This window comes from Atta colombica, unplaced genomic scaffold (genome assembly GCF_001594045.1).
Source record: "Atta colombica isolate Treedump-2 unplaced genomic scaffold, Acol1.0 scaffold41, whole genome shotgun sequence".
In the NCBI taxonomy this organism is placed as follows: Eukaryota; Metazoa; Arthropoda; class Insecta; order Hymenoptera; family Formicidae; genus Atta; species Atta colombica.
Genome location: NW_017259520.1, coordinates 725,335 through 750,805, shown reverse-complemented (window position 1 = coordinate 750,805; position 25,471 = coordinate 725,335). Strand labels below are relative to the sequence as shown.

General features: G+C 37.5%; 1 protein-coding gene across 1 annotated transcript in view; it reads right to left on the bottom strand.

Annotated features, from left to right (window-relative positions):
- Window positions 1-25,471, bottom strand: part of LOC108691159 (POU domain protein 2-like) — a 136,911-nt gene that overhangs the window by 87,502 nt on the left and 23,938 nt on the right. Inside the window, exon 2 of the mRNA XM_018198815.1 lies at window positions 20,800-20,832. Coding sequence (XP_018054304.1) covers window positions 20,800-20,832 — 33 coding nt within the window. The remainder of the gene's footprint in view (window positions 1-20,799; window positions 20,833-25,471) is intronic.

The following is a 25,471-nucleotide window of genomic DNA, read 5'->3' as shown; positions in this document are numbered from 1 at the left end:
CAAACTAGTTGTATCAAAAGTTATGTTTATCGTTCGTATTAACGTGATGTAGCGATAAACGAAGAAACATAAGATACCGCCTCGGTCAAATATATCGAGAAATGATCGGTGATCACAGAAGCGACCATGACCACCCACGTAACATGATTTATCCTGCTACAAGATAGGTTCTTGAACCCGTCACTCGTATAATCATACGAATATGAAAAACGGGAAGATAATATAATAATCAGTTAACAATATGATCGAATTTGTTCGCACTTTGCATCAGTTTATCATAATCATTGCGAGCACAGGGTCGGATCTCCGGAATCCAGACAGATTAAATCGCGCGATCACATATTCGAGAAAATATCAGATAACAAAATAAACGCAACCCGGCAATTAATTAATTAGCAAGTATTCTCGCTATATTCTCGCCTATCCACGTAAGTGAAATTCTCGTGAATATGAATGATTTTGTCAATTTAGTCACGATATCAATTTAAAGAATCAAATCTACTAAAATCTTTAGATTTTTTTATGTACATGGAAAGAATGATTTTGCTGAAAAATTTAAAAACTTAGGTAGACATAGAATGAATCTGCAAATAAGTTAGACATCAAAATAATTATTTAGGAAATTTAAGCATGATAAGAAATATAGCAAAAAGTTTTGACATTTTAGAAACTAGTTTGAGCATCCTACACAATTACTTTGAGAATCCGACAAAATTGATTTTCAGATCTAATATAGCAGCTAAACTTTTAAATACTTCAGCAAAATCGTTCTATGTATAACCAATCGCAAACATAGATAGTAACGATATTCTCACGGATGCGTGATCTTTTTTTCAGGCTTCGCCGATATCCACGGGAATGAATTGCGTAGAGCAAATCGCCGGCAGATCAACTCACAATCGAATAAGGGGGAAGGGGATGGGGGCAAACGATAAAGGCTGATCGAGGACTCCCGCGAAGGTGGACGGATTATGCGATCGCGAGTGAAGACACGAAGAAGGATTCGTATAGATGCTCCCCGTCCTGCTTTATGGCCGGCCAATCGCGGCCTCATATCTCCGACACCCGAGATCATCCATCAACCTCCGGGAGCGAACAACCTACGTTCCCGACCTCGTCTGTCCTCCTACGAGTGTCATAACCTTCGCAAGCGTCACGACCTTTACGTCGATACCTCCGCAGGGGTACCAGCGTTCGTACGTTATACGCTCTCGAAATAGCCTCGTGGCAGTGGCGGCCTCCTTCATCGATTCCCCGCCGATCTCGTGATTTGTCGGAAATACGATTTGATCTCGAGGTCGTTGCCACCTTCAGAATTGTATGACTACTTCGGTTATTATTTTTATCAAAGTCTGTGACGATTTTATGATGCGTTCGAAGTAGTGCGATTGAAATAGACATCTAAATAACTTTTATATTATTATGCATATTTTTATTACAGGGCTGCAATTAAAAACATTGCTTGAGTGCTTCCGAGTGTCATTTTGTCCTTATTTAATTTTCGGTGAACAACAAGAATAAAATAATACTTGAAAGTACTTGGATAGTGTTTTTGAATGTAGTTCAGATTGTCAACAATACTACTTGAAGCGAAATCTTTTTTGATTCTTTGTTTAGAAGTAATCGAGCGAATATTAAATGGAAAGATTTAGCTGATATAATCATGAATCAGATCTTCTAACTGTTGAAGCGTTCTGCTGCACGGCTGAATCGCTGTTAGTTAGAATTTTAAAACTTCGATGTGTTAGAATTCGATATGAAGTGAACAATTATAAAAATATCGATACATAGTTGCTGCATGTATACCATATAATAATATATGCAAGATGTGCGTGAGTTTTGTTGTTTTCCGGTGTTGCGCGATAAACAGCGAAGTTCGATGACTCTTCGGGCTTTGCATGCCAACTCGCATACCCGCCGTGTTTATTTGCCAAGGTAAGTTGATGATGCTGCTTTATTACCTGTTTATTCGTTTCCGCGAAACGAGTCAGCACCTTCTTAATTGGACTACGTCATGGTCGCGATAATGTCTTCGAACGTTGGTCACGCGACCTCATTTTCGTCAAATAAATCGCTCTCACTTTTTAACAATGCACTTAAATCGCTGCTCCAACAGAAAATACGAGACTTTTACGTAGCGTTTTATGTTTATGTTGCACGCACCATTGCAAAGCGTCGAATGCTCACTCGGTATCATAAAAGTCATCGCTACCTTAGATCTGTTTCCTTGTGAAATTTGAGATAATTCATCTTTGATCCTAATTACATAAGTCACGTAATAAATAATAACTCTTAACAATTTACATCTTAATACACAAAATCAAACGATAAAGTTTCTTAGTGTAATATTTACATTATAAATATACTTTGTTTTCCATACAAATTAATTGTAACTAATAATTCTTTTAAGAGATAATTTTAGAATAAAAAAATAGCTATTTATTTATTAAATATATAAGTATATAATGACGGTGGTTTTATACAATCTAAGAGATAATTTGTTGGGCTTGGCGATGGTTGCACTCGTAGCTTGAAAAATTGCATTATTGCGGAGCAATAACAACCATTACCTGAATCTGATTCTTAATGTGCTCACTCTTATGTTTAACGAGACGTACGTTAATGATCTTTTATGCGCGGCATTATCAAAGATGGCGCGTAATGAGCAATTGGCCGGACTTTACGCTTAATCATGGTCGAAAAACGCGAATCAAGACTTGCAGTTAAAAATAATCTAGTTTTTGCGGCAGTAATATAGTCTAAATCTACTGATTCATATACTAATTCCAAGTTAAGAAATATAAATACTAATAATAGATAAAATATAAACAGCAAGTTTAATGGAAATTTTGTTTTTCTTATTATAAAACTCGAAAGGCTATCGAAGTTATGATTGTTCTTGAAAAATTTGTAATCTTATTCCGTAATTTTATTTATATCGTGTAGATATTCGTACAAATTTTATAAGAACTTATGAATTAAAACTTATGAATTCATTATTATTAAATAAGAATATTAAATAGAGAATATATTGAAAAAAAAAAAAAAATTTGTTCAACTAACTAAACACATTTAGTTTGCAGAGTTTGGTTAATTCAACAAATTTTATTCAATCGAATTCAATCGTAGTCTGCTTAACAAAGTGTTCAATGTTAAACAGATTACAGTTAAATTCAATTAAATAAAATTTGTTGAATTAACCAAATCTGCAAACAACTAAATGTGTTTAATTAGTTGAACAAATTTTTTTGTTCGGTATAGAGCAAAAATCTCGATGTCCACAATTGATGTTTAATCGCGAAAGAAATTATACTGTTGATGTTTCGTCCCTTTTGTCTCTCCTACACGCAGGAGGACGTCTCAATAATACAGGTACCGAAGCGCGAGTAGTGCTACAAGTGGTGCCAAGAGCCCACTTATAATATATGGCCCTTAAATCATCAGGTAAGAGTGGATGTAGTGGCTTCACTGTCTAACCGCGTGGTAACCGCCCCGCAAACATATCAATCAGTATCGTATACCCTTCTAAAGAATGCTGCAGCCCCCCTTGTTAATACAATATCTTTCATTTCAATATTCGCGTAATTATTTCCGAGGCTTCGCCATTATTTTTTTCTTCGCCATTATTATATAATCAGAAAACTTGAAAATATGGAGTTTTCATTCTTATGCTCGTTTATGGAATAATAAATTACATATAAAGTGAGCATATACAGAAAGAATGATTTTGTTGAAGTATCTACAAATTTATGGATCTGAGAATAACTTTGTTAGAATATCAAAATTCATTGCTCGAGTTTCGTACATTATTATTTTGATGAGCCAATAAAATTATTTTTAAATTATTTACTTCAGTTTTCACATATTTCAACAAAATAGTTCGATCCGTGTATTGATACTAAATTGTAATAGTATTAATACACGGAAAGAATGATTTCGCCGAAGTAATGTAAAAATTCAAGTAAATAATCTAAAAATAATTTTATATATATATATATATATATATATATTTATATATATCAGACGTTATGAAGCCAGTCTGAACAACACAAGAAAACATAATAATATATAAACATAGAAAAACAAAGAAAAAGCTAATTGAAGAGGCGATCAGAATACTTCGTATAATTCAGCATGATCGATTCCTTGTAAAAAATGCTGAAGTTAAAAGGCGTTTCGCTCGGCAGAGACACGAAGAAAGGAGCTATTTTACGCGGTTTCAATTCTACACTCGAATCCTTGTTAGGCACTCGCAGAGTGGCGAAAAGTGCATGACGCGATCCGAGAGCAAGCGACGAAGAAACACGGCCGAGCGAAGCGAGACGCACGCAACGCTGCGTCGACGGTTCTGCAGCACTGCAATGTGGATTACGATATCGCGGCATACACGCCGATATCGCGTGCGTTTGGTTAATTCCCCGCGATTCACGCGCGGCGGGAAACAGAGAGGAAGACGTAAAAATCGCTCACGATGTCGATGATACTGCTGAATAATGAGGGGTCGAGAAGTGTCAAGTGAGTTTCTTCGCGAAATATGACTGCATGAATTAATCCTAGAATGCTATCGATATTGAATTATACAGTATTGTTATTGACATACAACAATAAATTAATTATAGTACTGACAATAGTAAATTTTATGTATGATAGGCTCTTAATTAACTGTTAATTATATGTAATAATACAAAATTTTCATACATTTCACACTTTTAATGACAAAATATTTACAATTTAAACTTTTATAATCACAAATAATATAATTAAGAGAAAAAAATAATAACTAAATAATAATAACATATCATCAAATTTAATCTTAAAATAATAGACATAAAATATGTAGTTCAATATATCTTCTAATAACAGTTATCAATAAAATACATGACACAAAACTGTTAAAAAATTGAAACTTATCATACTCTGTGTATACTGACTACTACTAAAAAATTCAAATTGATACGTAATGGATTGAATTTTTAAAAGCTTGTTCCCGCTTGACTTATCTTCCAGCAGGGAAATTGGATCTCTTGATGACCATTGAAGGTATAGCTTAGCTGATAACCTCGCTTATTTACACGTAAGATTTATGTATTATATGATAGCATTCTAGTTAACACTAGAAGTACCGAGCGATTATTATGACCGTTTCTATTTTTTAGAGATTAATATTATATTTCTTGTATAAAAGATAGAATTCTGACATGTTTTGGCACTTTTTAATAAGGCACTTTTTAATTTTTTATACTGAAAAAATATTTGGTTCTTTATCACTTTTTATTTTAATCACTTTTAGTGAATAAAAAAATGTTGGTACTTCTATATAGTGTTAAGAATAATTTACGGAAAGTCATTGGTGTATATTTTTTAACACTCTTTTCGCTATGATTACAAATAACACTGGTAAACAATTAACAGTCGATGGTAATCTAATTTATGAAGTCGCACACACATGTATGTAAGCATCTGCTCTCCAAAGGAAATGCCGGATTGTACAGAACGTTCCTGGATAATTTCCACGGTTCAATTACCAACGAAATCGAAATTGCCAGCGAGAGCGTGCGTGTATCTTACGCTGTATGGCGCAGTAATGATTTCATATCCACGGCCGAAAGCCGTTGCCGTTCCTGCAGATTATCACGGTAATCAGGCGGTACTGACAGGCGCTTGAGTGGTAGTAGCATTGGCCGCATGGCAGGGAGATGAAGTCGTATCGCGAGGAGTGGTAACAATGAGCGCAATGATAATGCGTCCCGCATCGTCGTGAATGGATGAAGAAGACGAGAGAGGAGAAAATGAAGAGAGAGAAAGAGAGAGAGAGAGAGAGAGAGAGAGAGAGAGAGAGGGGGGGGGGAGAAGGGATGAAGATGCGTCGAGGATACGCCGAGGATGCCCCAGGAGATCATTAGTCCACCTGGCCACGGCCTCGGGTAACACTTAACTGCTTGACAAGCGTTGCAAGCCGTTATCGGTTTGCCTCTAATTATGCACACGTGACCACACGTAATAAGTACCTATTCACCCTTCATTTCTTCCCGATTTTCTTTACGCTTTATTGTTGGGATGTGCGTTTAGTGAAAGTCCAGGGACATTGTTAATAGAAAAAGTAATAGAAAGGTATCATGGAACGGTGAGCTCTAAAAAATTTTAAATTTTTTAAATTTTATTTTTGGGGAATATTACATAACGTATGTCTAAAAACTTGTACATTTAGCTTAAAGATAATTAGACTCGTATGGAGAAAAAAGGATAGATCGTAATGATCACAAACGTTTAAAGACTACGATTAAAATATCTACTATTGTCATCCTCTGAGAATCATATCGCAATCCGGAATGCCGATCGATCCTTAGCCACGGAAGGAATGCACGGTACTATATTTGATTTATACCGAGCGCGGGCTTCGTATGCATACATGCATGTACGTAGAGAAGCAAAAAAAAAAGGAAAGGAGATATGAGAAGTATGGCAGCGCAAATCTTAAATATGTCAAGGTAACACGCGAGAAATCCGAATGGGTCGTATAGCAAGAAACACACGTGACAGAGATGATTTCTAAAGTACTGCGAGTTTTCGATTTTAGAAATGATGTACCTAATAATAATTAACAAATTTTTTTAATTTTTGATATTTCATGAATTACATTTTAGAATAAAAATGATAATAAAAATTTTGATGATTTATATAGACTTTAACACTAGAACTGTCGATGAATTTTACAAGAATCATCAAAGGCGCTAATTTTAGCATTTTCTATCCTTGTTTTCGATTAATGAAAAATTATTTTATAAATTATCACATACTTTCAATATTTTGTATTGTATATCTAATATAAAAAAGAAAAAATTGAAAAGATTAGCGAAGCCAAAATGATAAAATTAATCGTTAATAAAACCTGAACTTTATAAATATTACCAATTTGGAAAATAATATATATGCAGCTATAATCGTTAATATATTATTTTATCATTTTTATAAAAACTATCGCTTGTGTGTGATGTATAAATTTTCATGCATGTATACATATAATTAAGTGTGATGATAATGCACAGAAGAAAAGAGTAATGATCGGCTTTGCGTGGGTGGAGAACAAGAAATCGCAGTAGAAAAGGAACGAAAGGATTCTCGCGAAACTGGATCCACGTAGCGTGTGGCGTGCACCAGGACGCCTCGGAATCGGCTTAATCGTGATTAATATCACGAGCTCATACCGCATGTCGGTAATTATCTACACGTGTTTTACCGAGTTGAACCGATCGTACGCCCGGCCTCCACGTGTGGGAACACGATTCGGATTCATCCTCGCCCGCTACCATCCTCGCCTCTCCATTCTCTTTCCATCTTTTCTCCTCCAGATCGCTAATCGCCTCATCACACCGATCGCCGTTTCGACTTTTCGTTTTTGTTTTCTAACATCAACTACAACTGAAATATATACGTTCGTAATAAAGGGAATATTATAATTTTATTTCTTCTTACGTGTCTAGTAAAGAAGACAGTACTATTTCTTCCGAGTGTTACGTGAATACTAGAAATCAGCATGGTCTTAATCGTGACCCGATACAATGGAAATGAACTACCCATTGTAGTCACAAATATACAAATACACACAATCTAATATATGTATCTTATTCAGAATTGCAAAGTACATTTTGCACGTACAATCTATGTTAAGACCTCAGAGACACTATTATAATTTTACATCTGATACATCAACAGCAACGGAAAATCGACACTTTAATTTCAATATTAAATGATTTCGAAAATTAATTATTGATATTTTAGATAAATAAATCTCATTATACCTATGCTATTTCCAACTATGAATACATCATGTCGCAGCTCTAAGCGCGCTTTTATGTACCTTGGTCTTCTCTGATACAGAGCTGCTATAGAATCAACATCGGCAGTATAGAGTAAAGAAAGGATAGAGATTATCGAAGGAGAAAGAGACGAACGAATCCAGTAAAAAAGAGTCAATAGTGGGAGGTAAGAACCCGGCAACTATAGCAGAAAGCATGTATTATCATATAGCAGCGTGACTCCGAGCGGCCGCACGGCTCATCTGAATAAATATCGTATTATAATTAAAGGAATCGTTCGATCCATAAATCAATGAAGTCAGTTTATATATCAAGCCTCACCTATATAATGTGTACCGGTGCAGGGCCCAGCGGGCCCTGCACTCGCCGTGGGGGGTCCCCCTATGCTAATGGCGTCCTCTCACGAAGACTAGAGGAAGGGAAAGAAAGGGAAAGAGATGGATAAAGATGCGCTATATCCGCGATACATTCGTTCGGCCCTGATCCTTCATGAAATACAACCCCCTTCATCCCTTTCTCTTACCGGCACCGAGCCTCTGATCTTCGCCGATCGCAACCGCTTATCAATTTGTTACCGCGCGCTGTTTGTTAAATCAAATCAAGGGCTCGCACGCCGAGTCAATAAATAATCCTGCTTAATATGTGCCTGGAAATCTGCAACCCTCATATCGTGCTAGTCTTCAGTATATAACCCAGGTGAAAGCTCAATAGCAGCTCGTAGTAATAAATAAATATAGAAAATTAAATCAGATTGTAATATATAGAAAGAATGATTTTATATCTGCGAATTTAGCTAGATATAGAAATTGAAAATAATTTTGTTCTACTCTCAAAATTATGTAGGATGCTCAAGCATATTAAGCAATGCAAAAAGCATCTTTTGATATTCCAGCAATCAGCTCAAGCGTCCATAATTATTAATTTAACAAAATTTAATTCCAGATCTGTACAGCTACAATTTTAAATATTTTATTTCTTCCGGAAATAAATATAGAAAATTAAATTTTTGTAATATTTTTCTGATTGTTAAACGAGCAAATAAAAATTTTACAGACTTAAAATTTATACTATTTTAATAATTTTGATGGCTTAGCGATCGTCTGTCTGATGATCCTCTTATATTGCAATTTCCTTGCTCGATGTTACCCTTCAGTAATATTATCCTTTCGGACCATGCCGCGCGTTCCGCTTCTTCAAAGAAAAAAAAATGATACTTGTCCCCTTTGTCCCCTTTACGTTTATTATGACGACTCTGGACAGAGCGTGGACGTACGGTAGTTTATTTGGGCGGCGATGGGGCCCCGGTTTGCGGGCCCGAACGAATTAACGACGCGGCCGCGATTAACAAAGGGCGATACAAATTAGATTAAATCGCCGTAGGGGGCGGCATCGCGGTAGAGAAAGGCGAATGATGATACTGCTTGATAAATAGACGAACGTCATGCAATGCTTAAACGGAGACTTCGACTCCGAAATGGAATGCCAACGCCGACAGGATGCTCCGGCTGTCTCCCCGCTAAAGAAGAATATTTTTCCTACCAGCGAAAACGAGTATAATTAACATTATTAGCATCAAAGGTATATTTTATAATTTACGCATTTTCCCTGTATCTAATTAATATAGGACAATCGTTGCGAAGAAAAAAAAATATCTCGTATATCATTTGTCGGCGCTTTTCCCGCGTCCTTTAATTAGAGGCCAAACAATTTTCTATTCGGCAGAACGTCAGGGAATAAATCAATGAACGAAGTTTCGTGTCTGGATGCAGAAGTTCCCTCGAGAAACGAACAAACGTTCTACCTACCTACCTACCGGTGGCTGCAACCACCCACCTTCTTGCGTCCACATAAATTTCAGACACGCCATTCGGCACTATCATTATCTTTCCTCCGCTGACGAGAAGCGTCGCCGTAATTTTAACAAGTTCGTAGAAGTCTCGCAATTAAGGAAACGCGAGCATCACTTGCTTTCCGGCGCCAGAGAGCACGGTTTCCTTGTGTGAAGGCCATCTTTTATTTATATATCGCTGTGACTATCCGCGCACGAAACAGAAACCACAAATTATTCTCATAAAAGAAGAGCGGATGATCAAATATAATTGACATAGATACATTATAACAATGTATACGATTCCCAGGATTTAATGTGCCGCAAGTGATACGTTACAATCAGATGTGCAATTAAAAGTATTAATTCCTTACAGAATAAATTCTTAAAACAAAGTCGGAACAGACTTGCAAATTTGTTTTCCCGATACGCATTAATTAACATAAATAATATTTGTTTAGAATTAAAAAATGTTGAACGTTTGTTAATTTGTAAGCAGAGATATAATTATTGTAACTGAAATATAATTTTTCCGTTTCTTATTTAAAGAGAAGATATGACAAGGCTTGATTGAGATTGAAAGATATTTTCATCGTGACGTAAAAGAAGGCATCTCGATCTTTCTTATCCTGAAATCTGACTTGCGTCGCGACGCAAGGTGCTCCTTTTGTAAAAAAAGAGGATGGTACGTAAAAGAGCGGAGAAAGAAAGAAGCGGCAATCGAGCAAGAAGGTGAGGTGGCCAACAGGACGGAGAAGATGAGTACGAGTAAGGATCCGAACACACCCCTCGAAACGTTCGGTCGGGTCGGTCAGGCGGCCGCGGCCAATATTTAATTATAGATAATTACCGGTTATAATACGCGGCAGATCGGCGGCCTGCCGTTTAATTGATCGGCTTTACGGCCTGATTTGTGTATCTGCCTTCGCGTTCATGCGATCCGCCGTTAAAGTCAAAGCCGATTTTTAATCCTGCCGGGTTCTGGCCTTGCATTTCGGTGTGGTGCACCCGCCTGCCGAAGAGAATCGCATCTGATCGTTATTTAAAACTGCATTACGCAATCCACCCACCTCGTTGCCGCGTAGCTTTATTGCGCGGTGTCCGGAGTACCGGTACTCGAATTAAACGGCGAACAAGTAAAAGTAATCGTCCAAGTGAATGCTACGAGAAAAAAACTGAAGTACGCGCACTCCGGCACCGTGAGAAACCGCTAACATGCGGAAAAGTTCGTTATATGTGGCACGTTGTTTCGCGTAAGTGCAAGTGACCTGCCGTTTCACCATCGCGAATGAATTTGAGTCTTCTGATCGATAATGTGAAATCGCGTTAGATAATTCTCAAGTTGTTCAATTACAATTTAATACAAGAACATAATATATAACTGATTGTAACTAGAGATCCTATAATAATAGTTTGGCAAAAGCAGATATTTATCTATTTCTTTCTTTCCTTCTTTCTCTCATTTTCTGAAAGATACTGAAAATACCTGAACTATATATCGAATGAATTATGAATGGATTATGATGGCAAACTTGAAAACCTCAAATCCAGAGCCGAAACAGTTAACTTTATTAGTAAGTATATTTCAATTGTTTGCGAATTATATCTCATCGTCTTGTAAATATATTATTCACGCGTGCTAATAACAGTGGAAATTCATACAGGCTTATTTATATTTGTTATATATTCTGAGAGTCACAAAACTATTTTCATTTTAATAAAATAAAACTTTATGAAAAGACATAGCATCGTTTAAAATTTTTACTTTCTATTATACATTAAATAAATATTTAAGTTATGTTAGAGGATGATGAAAAGCTTTTTCTTTTCCTTTTGTTAGAAAAACTGGTATTCTAAAATGTAATCGTTTTAAGAATACAATAAATATGTTGGCACAAAGAACAACGTCGACTCGAATATATTGAGAATCTCTGCCTCAATAAATAGCCGGCAGGTCGGTAAATGTTCTACACCTCTGCCGTGCGGAGGTGGAGCGATATTCTTCTGCGGAAGAAGAGAATGCCGGCAGGAAGAAGACGAGGTGGTCCCGTGTACGGAAAGAGATGCCGCGGTACCTCGGTTCAATTCTCTATTGCGTTATTATCGCATTATATTGAGACGTGGGGCTCGAAATGTTGAGGGACTCCCTCTCCCCGTTACGATCGCTATTCCGTTCGGACACGCGGAACACGCGTAAAAATCTCGCCAGTAATGCACGGAAAGTTCGGGTATGGTCGGCTCCCTTTGCCGAGGTCGGAGCATGCAGATCCGACACGAAATATCATTAATAGTCGTTTGCCGGATGACCGAACCCGGTAATCGACCATTCTGCGGTTCGGGATCGGATCGCCCGAAAACCGCAACACGTCGGCAATGCCGCGGCATCGGCGGCGTCGACCGATGCCGCGCCGACCAAGCACTTTAAAGCCCCGTTCGCGTCGTAATTTATGTTCATAAACTCCACCTCACTAAGTGCGAATAGTATAGCGCGGCGAGCATCGCTCACAGTGAGTATTGCTCATCACGTTGGTGAAACGCCTTCTTGAACTAATTTTTCAGCGCATCTGCAGTGAGAATTCAATATATCGAATATCCACGCAGAAAAGATTTTTTGCTGAGTATTTCAAAATTTAATCAAATACAAAATAATTTTATTCAACATTAAAATTGATTGCTGGAATGTCAAAGCTTTTACAGCATTGCTCATTATGCTTGATGTAATTCTTGCTAATCATTTTGATGGTTCAACAAAATTATTTTCAGATCGCTCTCTAAATTTTTTGGAGTAGAATCACATTCTAAAGAATGAAATTTCTTCAGAATAAAATTCATTCTAAAAGTTTTAGAGAATAGCTGACTAATTTTTTAGATGCTTCAGCAAAATCATTCTTTCCTTGCAAAAAATATCTTCCATTTGCGTATTATAAAAGAAATCGATCCCAACAGATAATTATTACATAACATATATGCAAATGTTTTTTTACATCTATATTATATGGCAGTTATATCCAGTATTTGCTGGAATTAATTAGAATTTATGAGCGAGATATTTATACTTAGCCGCAGGAAGACGTGTCGTTTACTATATCGTATGATTGTGGCAAAAACTGGGCAAGAATGAAGAAGATGTCGAGCAGAAGAAACGTGCGAAAGGGATGCAAAAGGGCGATAAAAAAACGGCGAGAAAGGAGGTCGCGTAGAAGCTCGACGAAAGAATCAGTTAAGGGCTCGGCTCGGCGGTGGTGCAACGAACTTTTTGTTGCGGATTTAATAAGACGTCGAGTGTGACGATCATGTAAAAAGAAGGAGATCGAGAGGAGAGGAGCAAAAAGAAGAAAGAAGGAAAAGTGCGTCCAAGAGTGCAGACCCTACGAGAGAGTTCTCACGTGAGCGGGGGGGAGGACTTACCGCCGTCAAGCCACGTTCGCTTTTTTATGGCACTTCCAGCAAGTCGTAAATACGGTCATCCGGCGGAATAACGCGGCAAAACACAGCGGGCGCGAACGCTGAGACTTTCCGATGCAAGTCCACCGGGTGCATTGAAGGGCCTGTAACGACCTTCGCGTCGTCGTGCAGCGGGCACCCTTTTCGATTCCCTCACTTTTCGCACCTCAACGGGACTCGTGCTTGGGTTCACCTGGTTCCACAAAGAGAGAGAGGTCAGACCGGAAGCTAATCCTACGCACAATGTCCACCGCATTGCGACTCGGCGCGTGAAGTTACCTCCAATGTCGGTGTCATTGTTCGCTTGATTGCTTCTGGGCAACTCTACGACGCTTGTGCGACTTTGCCTTTTATCGGACCGCGATTAGACTCGCCGCGCACCAGAGCTATAGGCAAGAGTAATTCTCTTGTTATTCGCTTTTGATATATCGGTATTCAAAAAATAAGAACAATTAAAAGTTTGTAAAAACGATTCTTTTACAATATGCAAATATTGCAAAATACTTATATAATACATACCTATATATATTCCATTTTAATTTATTTATAATAATTTATTTAATTTATTAGTGGAGATGTGCACAGAAAGAATGATTTTGCTGACGTATCTAAAAATTTAACTAAATACGAATTTGAAAATAATTTTGTTGAACCGTCAAAGTAATTATGTAGGAATCTCAAATATATTGAGTAATGCTACAAAAAAATTTTGACTTTCTAACAATCAGTTTGAATCAGTTTGAATGTCCTATATAGTTATTTTGATGAATGATAATCAACAAAATTATTTTCAGATTTTTTTATCTACCTAAGTTAAATAGGAAAATTATTTCAAGAAAGCGTTTCACCAATGTAATAAGCAATATTCACTATAGGCAACACTTGCTGTGTTACATTATTTCTACTTAGATGGAGTTTAATAAAAACGTACAAAAAATATTTCGTAAAACGTAAAATTACGGAACTCTTAAAATATAAAGCATATGATATAATAAAACATATTCCAAGACGATTGGAAATGTATGTTTCGAATATATCCCTGCAGGAGAAACATTTCTGCATATGCTCGTGACTACGCAAATAACTTAATGCATAAGTCAGAGTGTGAATTTATACAGCTGACGTAGTTTTGAAGCACTCGATGTGCGAAGTCCCGTCGACATGGCGAACAATTTCAGCCGGCGCACTAATAGAAGTCGAATTACGATAATAAAGTGTCCTAGCGAGGCGAAGTGGCGTCCATTAGTTACGTTGGAGGATCTTCGAGAAGAAACGAACCTGCTCCAGATCCACTGGGAATCGGAACGCGCCCGTCTTTGCAGCGTCATCGCTCGCGGCTCGCCACGATACAAAAGAGACAACGCCGCCGCCGCGCCACTGCGAAGAGCGACGACGACCCGAAAAAGTGGCTATGCTAAATAATAGTGCTTCCGTCGGGCCGTCGTCCGCTCGCCACATAGTTCATTCATGAATCTGAGTGCTTTCAGAGCCGCGCCGCGATGTAGCCATGTCGAACGCGAATCCGGAATCGAATGAAGAATAATCGATCTAGATGAAGAATTCTTCGATACAGTTACGCATTAGATCGATTTAAGCCCTCAAAAAAATTTAATTTGTCCGATAATTATTCCTTTTTAACGCACTATCTTAACAATGAATGAACATTGTTAACAATAATCAGAAAAGATGACGATAAAATTGATTTTATAATAACATTATAATTTATGAGATTTTATACAAGAACATGCAAAGATTGTTTTTAGGGACATTGAGCTCGAATTTGTCATCAAAATATTTGCAGGTTCGTTTTTAAAATATAAGAGAAGACATTTTCTCCATATATAATTAAGTTTACAAATTTTGATTACATTATTAAAATTTTCAAACTTCAAAAATTTTGTTAATGTAATCAAAATTTTTAAATTAAAAGCTAAAAAAGTTTTTCTAAGTCGTATATCATGCAAAACATTTTTCTCAATGCATCTTAAAAACTCAACCTGATGGAATTTTTCTAGCGATAAAAATTCAGCCGAAAAATGTGTTAAAGAAAGCTGCTTTCTTTTCTTGTTAGAAATTATTAATTAAATTATTAATTCAATTTATACAGTGTAATTTGCGTTAAAACAAGATTAAATTAAATATTAGCGCTCTATATAGGTACATCGTGAGATTCAGTTGAAGCTCCAATTTCCTCGCACACTCGAGAAAGACGTAATGTCGTGCAATCCTGAATCGATCGAACTAAAATTTTGCCCTCACTTCCGAACAGTCAATTTTGCGCGATAAAGCTTCTTCTATCGCACTGGACGGACGCTAGTTCACAGATAAAACGATGATGCCGTTCCATCAACAATATTCGAAGAAAAAAAAAACATCTCTGTTCGTTTAGCTCTCTAGTCGCTTTCTTTATCCTGTCCTCTTTCTCCTTTTCGCGGAAACGGGAAAAATAATTGGCGTACATCTATGCTTTCTATCAGCCTGTTTCCAGAAAATACAGCAATTTAGGAATTTGCGTAGGACATAGACAATTATTACTATGGGAATTAATGCGGCTGTCGAATCATCTTTTCCTTGTCCTTTTTGCCTTTTTTTCAGGAGGGACCGTCTGGATTCTTTAATGGGAGGATTGCCTGAATGGCGCCACCGTTTTCGCGGCAAAGTGAGGGCAGACCCAACATCGTCCGCAGGTGTCAGATGCTGCCCATGAACTACGTCACGATGCGTTTTCTGACATGAGGTGACGAAGGTGAATGGACATCACTCGCCCCAAAGATAGGTCCGATAAAACGAATGATGACGTCGTCTCTCATATTCACATATTCATTCGTTAACAGATTCCGGAAACTCTTACATTCCTTCGCCGCTATCTGAGAGATTGAATAACGTATATTGTGTGCTTAACTGCGGTCGCATATGCAAATTTGCACACACAGATAAGAGGGGATAATTACGAGGAAATTATGAACGAGGTCATTTTGAAGCAAGTTACTGTGCAGTTTTCAACTCACACATTTCGAATAAAACGTGATTCGATCGGCGAAATATTATTCTTAACTTATTTTCAAGATAAAAAACTCATTATATTCATTAATCCTCCATCTGCAATCTGATTTTTTGCAACTTTCATTCTCAAATTTCTCCAAAAGGAAAGTGGATCCGGTTACTACTCCCAAAATATCTTGTTAAAAAATTATTGGTAACGTAATAGAGATGTTGAAAAGTAATCCTGAAATTTTCCACATTTTTTGAAAACCTAAAATAGTAAAGAAAACTTTAGTTGGACAGAGGAAGTAAAAATATAACTGCAGAGTTAATGACACAAAGATGAATAATTATTTTTAAATATTGGGAACATTAATCGATTTTCCTTAAAAAAAGGAGTTAATGTGTAAAACTATCTTTCACCAGTCATCGAGATCAGTAATTTACGGTGAATCTCGTCAATCCCTAAACGGGGCAGAATCTCGACCGCATGTTACCTCCCCGGTCCGTTGAGCCTTCCTTCTTGACCATTTTAGAGGAAAAGGATGCGTGAGGGGTCTCGAAGACGAGTGGCATCAACATTTTCTTGCACACCCATCGAACGAGTTTAAGACACAGGCTAGTGGCTGATGCGTTCGCAAGCGAAAGAAAAAATCTCGTAACGGGATAAACGGGCGATTGAGCATCATCGTAGTACCGTCACATTCCAATACGTAACGGCGAAAAGAGCGTACATTGCGTACTGGACACAACCTAAGAGAACAAGTACTGTGAATAGGCAACGACGGTTGGTTATATAAAATTTCTTGGAAACGCGCTCGAGAAGCGTGCATAGAGTTTTTGAGAAGCTCGAGCGGAGACGAGAGCAGCTCCTACTAGTACTCTGTGTGTGGAATTATCGTGTTCGCGGAAGAAATTTCTTTGATCGCGTTTGCGAGAACTGTAATATTTCCCTCTGTGTAGAGGATCCGTTCTCGTGTGCTGTTTGCAAGTTAGATCGAGTTCAGATTACGAGACTGTTTCATACGATACAAGTTTTTTGATGCATCGATCACATGTAACGTTAATTCTTACGCGGACAAATTCTTTCTAAGAATACAGAACAGTAGATCCACAGGTTGAGAATCCGCATGGAGCACTGAGTGGAGTCCCCTGTTTGGATTCCAATTATTCAGCGGCGTGTCCCGAAACTCTCAATTCTTTGTGAATCCTGACCCCAGACCTTTCTCCTTCCTTCTCTTCTGTCCCATCTGTCCGCGCTCTCTTCACTAGTCTCTGCATAGATAATGAACCACAAAAAAGGAAAGCAACTACACGGTTTGCTGTCGTCTCAAGCGAACCGACGAATCAAAAAACTGTACCTTCTACCTCCATCGACATTCACCAACGCCATTTCCTGTTCGCGGAGAGTACCTGCCCATAATCATTATTATTCGCAGCCAAATAGCCGGTGGCTTTCTTTCTCTCTCGCGCTATTGATTAATATTATCTCTCAGAAATATCTAAGTATTCAATATCGGGGATATTCTAATACAAGTATCATATTTATAAAATCATTTCGTGATAATATAAATTTTTTTAGTATTCATAATATAAAAATAAATGAATATTATAAGTAAAGTTTGTAGGTTACAGATTATCTAATATTCTATTAAAAAAAAATTTGAATAACATTGAAATTTACATATTATTTTTTAAAAAATAATATATATATTTCTGTTTGTTATTTATACAAGGTATTAGATAGAATAATTCAGACATTGTCATACATGAAATACATTTAGATGAAATTTAAAAAACTTAATTTTGAAAAGGAACGACAAAGGGTAAAACGACGAGGATGATAGCAATATACACCAAATGCAAAGTACCGGTGAGATCGCAATTCGTAAAGCTGAGCTGCTGCTCCGTCACCTTCGCAGGTAGTTGGTAGACGAAAGCGTCGAAAGGAAAGGACTTGGATACCGCCGAGAGGAAAAGAGATAAGAGAATAGAAAGAAGGAAGGAGAGAGAAAGGCATACTCCGTCAGATAGGAAGAACAGAGAAAAGAGACGTGGAAGTGGCAGGGCGAAGAAGAGGAGAGTAAAGGCCCCGGGCGAGGTCACCCACCGCCCCCGCCCCCCTCACTCCCCCATACACCCTGATTATCCGCCGCCGGGGGCGGGACGCTCTGTAATGAGCATCGAAGAGGTGCTCAACTTCTGACTGTTTCGTAAATTTCCCTGGCAAAGCAACTTAAAAATCTTGCAACGATATTTTTCTCTTCTATACTATTTATCTAATTTTCATTTAAAATTTTTTCTCTCAATAATATTAAAGATCTATCGCGCATATATATATATATATCTATACATATTCGAACATAACAGAATTAAAATCGACATAAATAAATTGTACATTTATAAAAAATAAATAAGGACAATCGTATTTTAATTATAAAAATGTTAATTATAAAAATATTTTAGTTTTGTTCCATAAATAAATTGCAAGATAAATGATAGAATTTATGAATTTATAAGTAATTCATATAGACTTTAAAATATTAATTTTAGATAACTAACTTCCTTCGACGTAATACAATCTTTTAATGAAAGGTGATTATTGTACATGTGTTGTAAATATGTAAATATATAGCTTGATTTAAACGAGGACAGGTTGGTTCGTGACATAGAACACTCACAGGCGAAGATTAGGATAAAGCAGGAAGCAGTGAAAGGTGACGGGATAGTAAACGTTTGAATGGCGGAGCACGGCGTCTGCGAAGACACCCGGATGATCGAGCGATGTTATTTTAAGTTTTCCGTGGGGGCCCTCGGCTTCTCTCCCATCTTGCCCTAATCGGCCTGTCAGCCACCCCCGTAGCGTAGGGTCGGCGGACTACCCCCGTTTAATACATACGCGCGCGTAACACACGCGCGCAATTTCACCGATCGGGAGAGCAACCGCGCCTGACACGACCCCCCACGGACAAGATTCGCCCTTTTTTTTTCTCTCCTACATCGAGATTCGCGCCCGAGGATTCATGCCCCTCGAGGGGTCAGATTCAAAACGCTTTACACTCTCATAACCGAAACCTGTTGATTCGACAACCCCCGAAAATCTCAAATACCTCGACTACCCGCCGAAACAAGAATTCTTCAACATTCATTCAAGTAGAAGTACTTTACTCTGTGAATAATTCTTGATTTCATACAAAGATAAGATTTCTTATTTTAAAAAGAAGTTAAAAAAAAAAGTTGTAATAAATAGAAGAGAAGAAATGATTTTGTTATCAAGGAATATTTAGCCTACTAAGATATGAACGACCTAATAGTCCTCAGGGCATTCCGCTACCATTAGCAACGCAACACCTAGTCAACTACCGCGACTCGGTGTTCTCAAACGTACGATAGACCGTGAAGATGGAGTTGCTTCAGGAAAGTTAGAATGCTCTCGCAAGGCTACGCGGTTCGTTTGATGGCCTCCTGGACCATCCGTGTTTCCACTGGATGACCGTTTATACCATCAGGTTTGGTGGCACATATTATATACCGGAGGAAGAAAACAGAAGAAGAGAAGGTTAAGAGACGAAGACGGACGAAGCCAAAGGCAGAGACAGAGTGGGAAAGAGAGCAAGAGAAGGCGAAAGAGAAAGAGAGAAGGATAGACCGTTGCTTTCTTGGGCTCCGGCGTGCTTATTGCGTGATATTAGCCACGGTGGCTGCCGCCACTGCTGGGATAATCATAATCTCGAAAGGGGGACAAAACACAGGCCCCGAATCGCATAACGCTGAATTTTACGACTTCTGGCATAGAGGAGACGCGACCGGATGCAACGCGGCTTTTTATGCTCTCCTAACAGCCCCTGACTTGATATCACGCCCAGAGATGAACGGCTTTTCGAAACGTCTTTCCGACCATCGTTGGATTCGCTTGTCGGATTCGCCGTCATTGAACTCGAATACGAAAGTGTCGACGCAGGAAGGTACTAAAAGAGAGAAGAACGTCAGTCTTGTAGAGTCGAGAATTAAGTTCGCGAAGAGATACAAAAAATATATTAAAAATTGGCTTTTTAATCTGCTAACAAATAACGTTACAAACCGTGTTCCGATATACACTACTATTACTGAAAATCTATAGTTCGCGTTACATATACTATAGATTTTCACTACTAGTGTACGTATATCAGAACATGACTATAAAAACTGATTATTTTAAAAAACTTAATACATTATATATGTAAATGTGTGAAAAATTGGTCAAGCAAATTCTTACAATTTCTATGAAAATCTAAGTATATATCTTGTTATAATCGAAAGTCGAGTCGCTTTTTGCTTTAGTTTGGTTTGATATAAAACTAGCCAATACTTTACGCTTGAAGTAATTATTCCGTGAATTCGATCTAATTTACGCGTTTGCATAGGCACACGATCGGGCCAGTATGCGCTGTAAAAAGAGAGAGAGAGAGAGAGAGAGAGAGAGAGAGAGAGAGAGAGAGAGAGAGAGAACAGGCACCCAACGGCGTTACATCGCGTTTCGCAATGCTGTATGAAATCAACGGCGAATGAGGCACTGAATGGAAGCGAATTGCGCGAGTCGAGTCAACGCGTTTCGAAGCGCACAGACTGCGTAATAGGGAGGATATTTTTTTCACGGAAGATACTGAATAGAAGGTTCCGCGACGATTTTTACCGTGGCGTAAGTACGGTCTTGTAATCTCTGGGAAATTGAGATCGTGAGTCACTCACCGTAAGGTCGCTCCGCAACGGGTTCGCACGAATCTGCAACAGAAAGCATTCGCATTCGATTAGCCATAGCTCTGCAACCGTAAGTGGGGCGATTAATTATTCGTATTTGGTATTAGCCGGCCTTTTGGGTCTCTCAGGCACCCGCTGCGATCAAGATAGAACATCGCATAATTTGTATTTCCATAGAGAGTGTATCGCGATTATTAATTACGTTTGATAAATGATATAATGTAAGACAGGATAAAATCAAACTGATATAAAAAAAAAACTTGTAAAAATAACATTCTGAAATTACTTAGTGTCTGAGAAAAAAAAACTATTCATAGTAGCTTTGTTCAATCTTACGATAATAATATTCATGATAGATGTAAACCCGATGATCTATTATACGATGCGTTGATACACGCGGAACTATCATCGTGGTTTCCAATTGTCATTTCGAATAATTATCTATTACTGTCGGCAGAGTAATAACTCTATCTCTATCTCATTTCACAAGGATTGTCCAGTCAACAAGGCTAAATACAAGTACATATCGGGAGCCTCGAGAGTCGAGAGTGAATTCACATCGAAGGAAACAATGTGTATTAAATTACACGCGTCACGTCGCATAGAGGAAGCCTCCGCGGATAATTTTGCAGTTGATTTTTAATTCTCATCCGCTCAATGACATAGGTTAGCGCTACGCACATCGGCACACTCGTTCATCCATGACGATTGTGTGTGCAATCGTGATTCATACCCGATATAATCGACGCAATCTCGACGCAATCGCAACGGCGGATCTATTCAAGCGAACCGGCTATCTTTTTTTCCTTCTCGCTCATAATTTGCATACGTTCAGAGAGAACATTCCCGCGATAATTTATCCAATCCGCGAGTACCACCGTGAACTGATCGTCGTAAGTGATTTCTAACCGGCCACCGAGATCGTCGTCGCTTATAATTCGCACTGTAATGGGGAACTTACGTAACGTTGGTAATCCTCACGCGCATTGCTAATGCGCCAAGCTAGCTAATAGCGTCGTCGCGTACATCTTGAGTCCGTGATCGGATCGGGGCCTGGAGGCACGCGTCGCGCGTACAGCCTACAGTGCGTAAAAGCGAGGAAGTTTTAAATGGTACCTCGGCGGCCGGGCACCTGCTAAAGCCGAGGGATCGGCTCGGCGGGAGCCGGTAAATGTCTCACTCAAGGCACTCGTACGCGGCTCTAATGGAAGCCGCTAGGTAGGTCATCGGCTGTCATAAACGCACGCTCGTCCAAGTTTCCTCGACGGCGTGGAGCGTGTTAATAGCCTCATTAGATATCGCGTCGCAGTGGCGTACGTACAGTGATCGGGATCATTGAAATCTCCCACTCTATGGAATTTGGTTTTCATAATTATTTTGTAAACTCAATGGGAATCTAAATAACTCCTTTCTTAATTCCATATAAACAAGTTTTTCAGCGTCTAGTTATCATTATGAGTTATCATTATGAGTAAATGATAGACTTCATCTAACTAGATAACTAGACAGACAAATTTGTTTATACAGTGGAATTATAGGAAAGGAGTTTACAAAAGAATTACGAAAACTGAGTTCTAACTTAGCAGGTGTGCCAATTCTATGTCATTCTATTGTCATTATATTTTAAATATATTTGATTATAAAATCATAAACGTGTAACCATTAATTTTCGGCCGAAGTAAAGGATAAAGTAAATGAATGACGCGTGAAATGAGACGACGTATTTGCGTAATTATGTCATAACCGTTCTTCTAATGTCGTTCTTCATATAGGATACACCAACATTATCTTTTTTCTTCTCAATTATGACATCGACTTCTACAGTCATTAGCCTCAACATTAGCGCCAATGGGACACGGTCTTCCCAGGCTGTCAACCATTCAAACATTGACCATATCAAATGTTGCTTAAGTTTATTAATTAACCTCTCCACTCTACAAGCAAATTTAGTAACGTGTGACCGAACTATCATTATTTTACGGAAATGCGATTTCTCTATATGTATAATTTTCGCATCTTATAACATGGAAATTGTTATATTGTTAAATCCATATTACATAAAAGAAGATAGTATATATTTGAAACATTTTTCGATCATAATTTAATTATTTCAGTTTATGATTGCGTTTTCAAGTCCGACAATAAGCAGTGCGCAGTTTACATAACTGAGGCGTGGTTTTCCATTTTCTGGTTAACTTGTGGTTTAATTTTAATCTCACTTAACTTGATAATAATTTAAAATTTGTATTTCTCTAGCTATGATTAATCACAAAACTACTGATTTTGTGGTAACTGTAAGTTTGTAGTGAGTGTAACTACAATTTTTTAATTATTAGCTTAAATTTAATCACAAGTTAATCAAAAAATAAAAAACTAGAAAAGCCTAAAACCTTAAAAAATGTATTTATAATTTATATATAAAAATATTATCGAACACTAAGAGTCTCGACCACATTGATCTTTTCTTTACTTATTTGATTGAAACATTTTTCTCGTAACTTTAATTACAAGCAAAATTGCAGTGGATTAAGTCAGCAGTGGAATTAAGATAACTTGCGATCTAGTAGATGGAAAACTTGAAAATAATTTACTGTTATTATCTTTATATACTAATACGTTCTTGATGGATATGACAGTATTGCATTTACACGCACACGCTTATTTGCTAAAATAAGATGCACTCGATTTGCCTCATCTGCATCGACCATGCGCGTTTCTCAACCAGATAAGCAGCCAACAAAAATTTCAACCAATAAAACATTTCTCGTGACGGTCTTCCAAGAATCTCATCGTCAATATTAGAGTCAGCTAAGCAATGCCACGGCATTGAACGTGTTAAGTTTCATTAGTTATCATATATACGCACGCTTGCATTCAACAATGTGCACATCTCCGACGACACCCGGTCGCGATCGAATGCGCAGATTACATTCAATGGGACGAAACGTCCTGCATCTGAAATTCCGTAGAACCTGTCAATACCCTGCATCATTGACAGTCGCGAATGAGAAAAGAAAAAAAAAATACTCCGCACCCGTCCATTTATCCGTCGTTAATCGGCGATCACGACGTCGTATTCTAATATTTTCCATGAAGCGTCGCGCGCCATCACGAATTCTGATTGAGTTGTGACCGGGGCCGGGGCCGTGGCCGGGTGCGTGTATCGGGCCCCAAAGGTGCCAACGGGGTCGGGAGCGATGGTCGATAAATATTAAACGACTTTCCACCTGTCGCGTCGTCATCGTTGCGGCGGAGGGACAGGGGAAGCACTTCCGAGAGGGAGATGACTGAATGTTAATTAGCGAGGCGTGATAAGTGTTAAGTAATCCATCTATCTACCTATACGTCGGGAGGGAGGAGCTTGCCTAATGTTCAGTAATTAACGCGACACTTGGAGCCCGGCCACGCATCATCGGCGAAACATGGCTCGTTCTTGCGAACGGTCGCGCGCAATTAACCGGCGATTTAACAGCTAATCTCGAGCAGGTGGGAGACGAATCGGATGTTAAAATGAACTCATTGCGCTTTATGAAAATATGATTGAATTAATCTGAAATACGTATATAACAATCAGACTATTATTTGGATATATAAAGGATTCATAATTTTTCAAGGATTCAAAATATTTTGATTACTGTAACCACACATATTAGTCGCGTGCATTCTAATGAAAATAATAACTTTCGGTTCAAATATACACAAAAATATACTAAAGTCTAATCGATATCACATCTAAATGTTTTGGTTACATATTAAAATATTTGATTTTAATAACAAGGAAATTCAAAGAGAGAGTTTACTTCTACCAAAATTTACTTAATTAAACATACTAGTTAATTCGAATATGATTGTTTTCTTTTATCGCGTATACTTTGTAGGACATTATTTGTAATATTTTATACATAAAATCACAATATTATACAATTATCATATGCGATTTGACAATTAAATTATACATTATTCTTTGGCATATATGTAATAATTTTTATAAATCAACAAGAAAATAGCAATAAGAGAAAAGTTAATTACACAACAAAAAACATACGCGACTTTGCTTACTGATGCATTCAGTCAACAACTGAACGAAATCATTTTTTCCCATTGATCCGAAATTATAAATTCAAAGATAAAGTCACTGCCGAGAGTATTTCCAGCAGTATTTTCAGTAACACTAAACTTAACTGATTGAGTTTTCATCAATAGCATATATGTTATCAATCTAAACATTTATTGATAGTAACTTCTGTACATTATCGACAATAGTCTTCATCAATATTTTCATTTAAACACATCCAGAAAAAAAGTTGCTTCGATTTAAAGAAATTTTCTTTGCTATACGGTTAAAGAAAAAATTTAAAATAAAATTTCTTTAAATCAAATAAATTTTATTTGATTTTAAAAAATAATGTTTAAATCAGAGAAATGTTTTCACAAATCAAAGAAATTTTTTCTTTAATCGTAGCAAAGAAAATTTCTTTAAATCGAAGCAATCTTTTCTTTAGGTGCATATATAACTAATATATTTTCATATACTCGAGAATATTAATATTGTTTAATATGCGTTAATATATTTCAATTTACTATTCTTTCTTGGTCTTTTATAACATAAACCTGGATTATATTAATTATGTATAAAGATACATTTATTAAATATGTATATGTA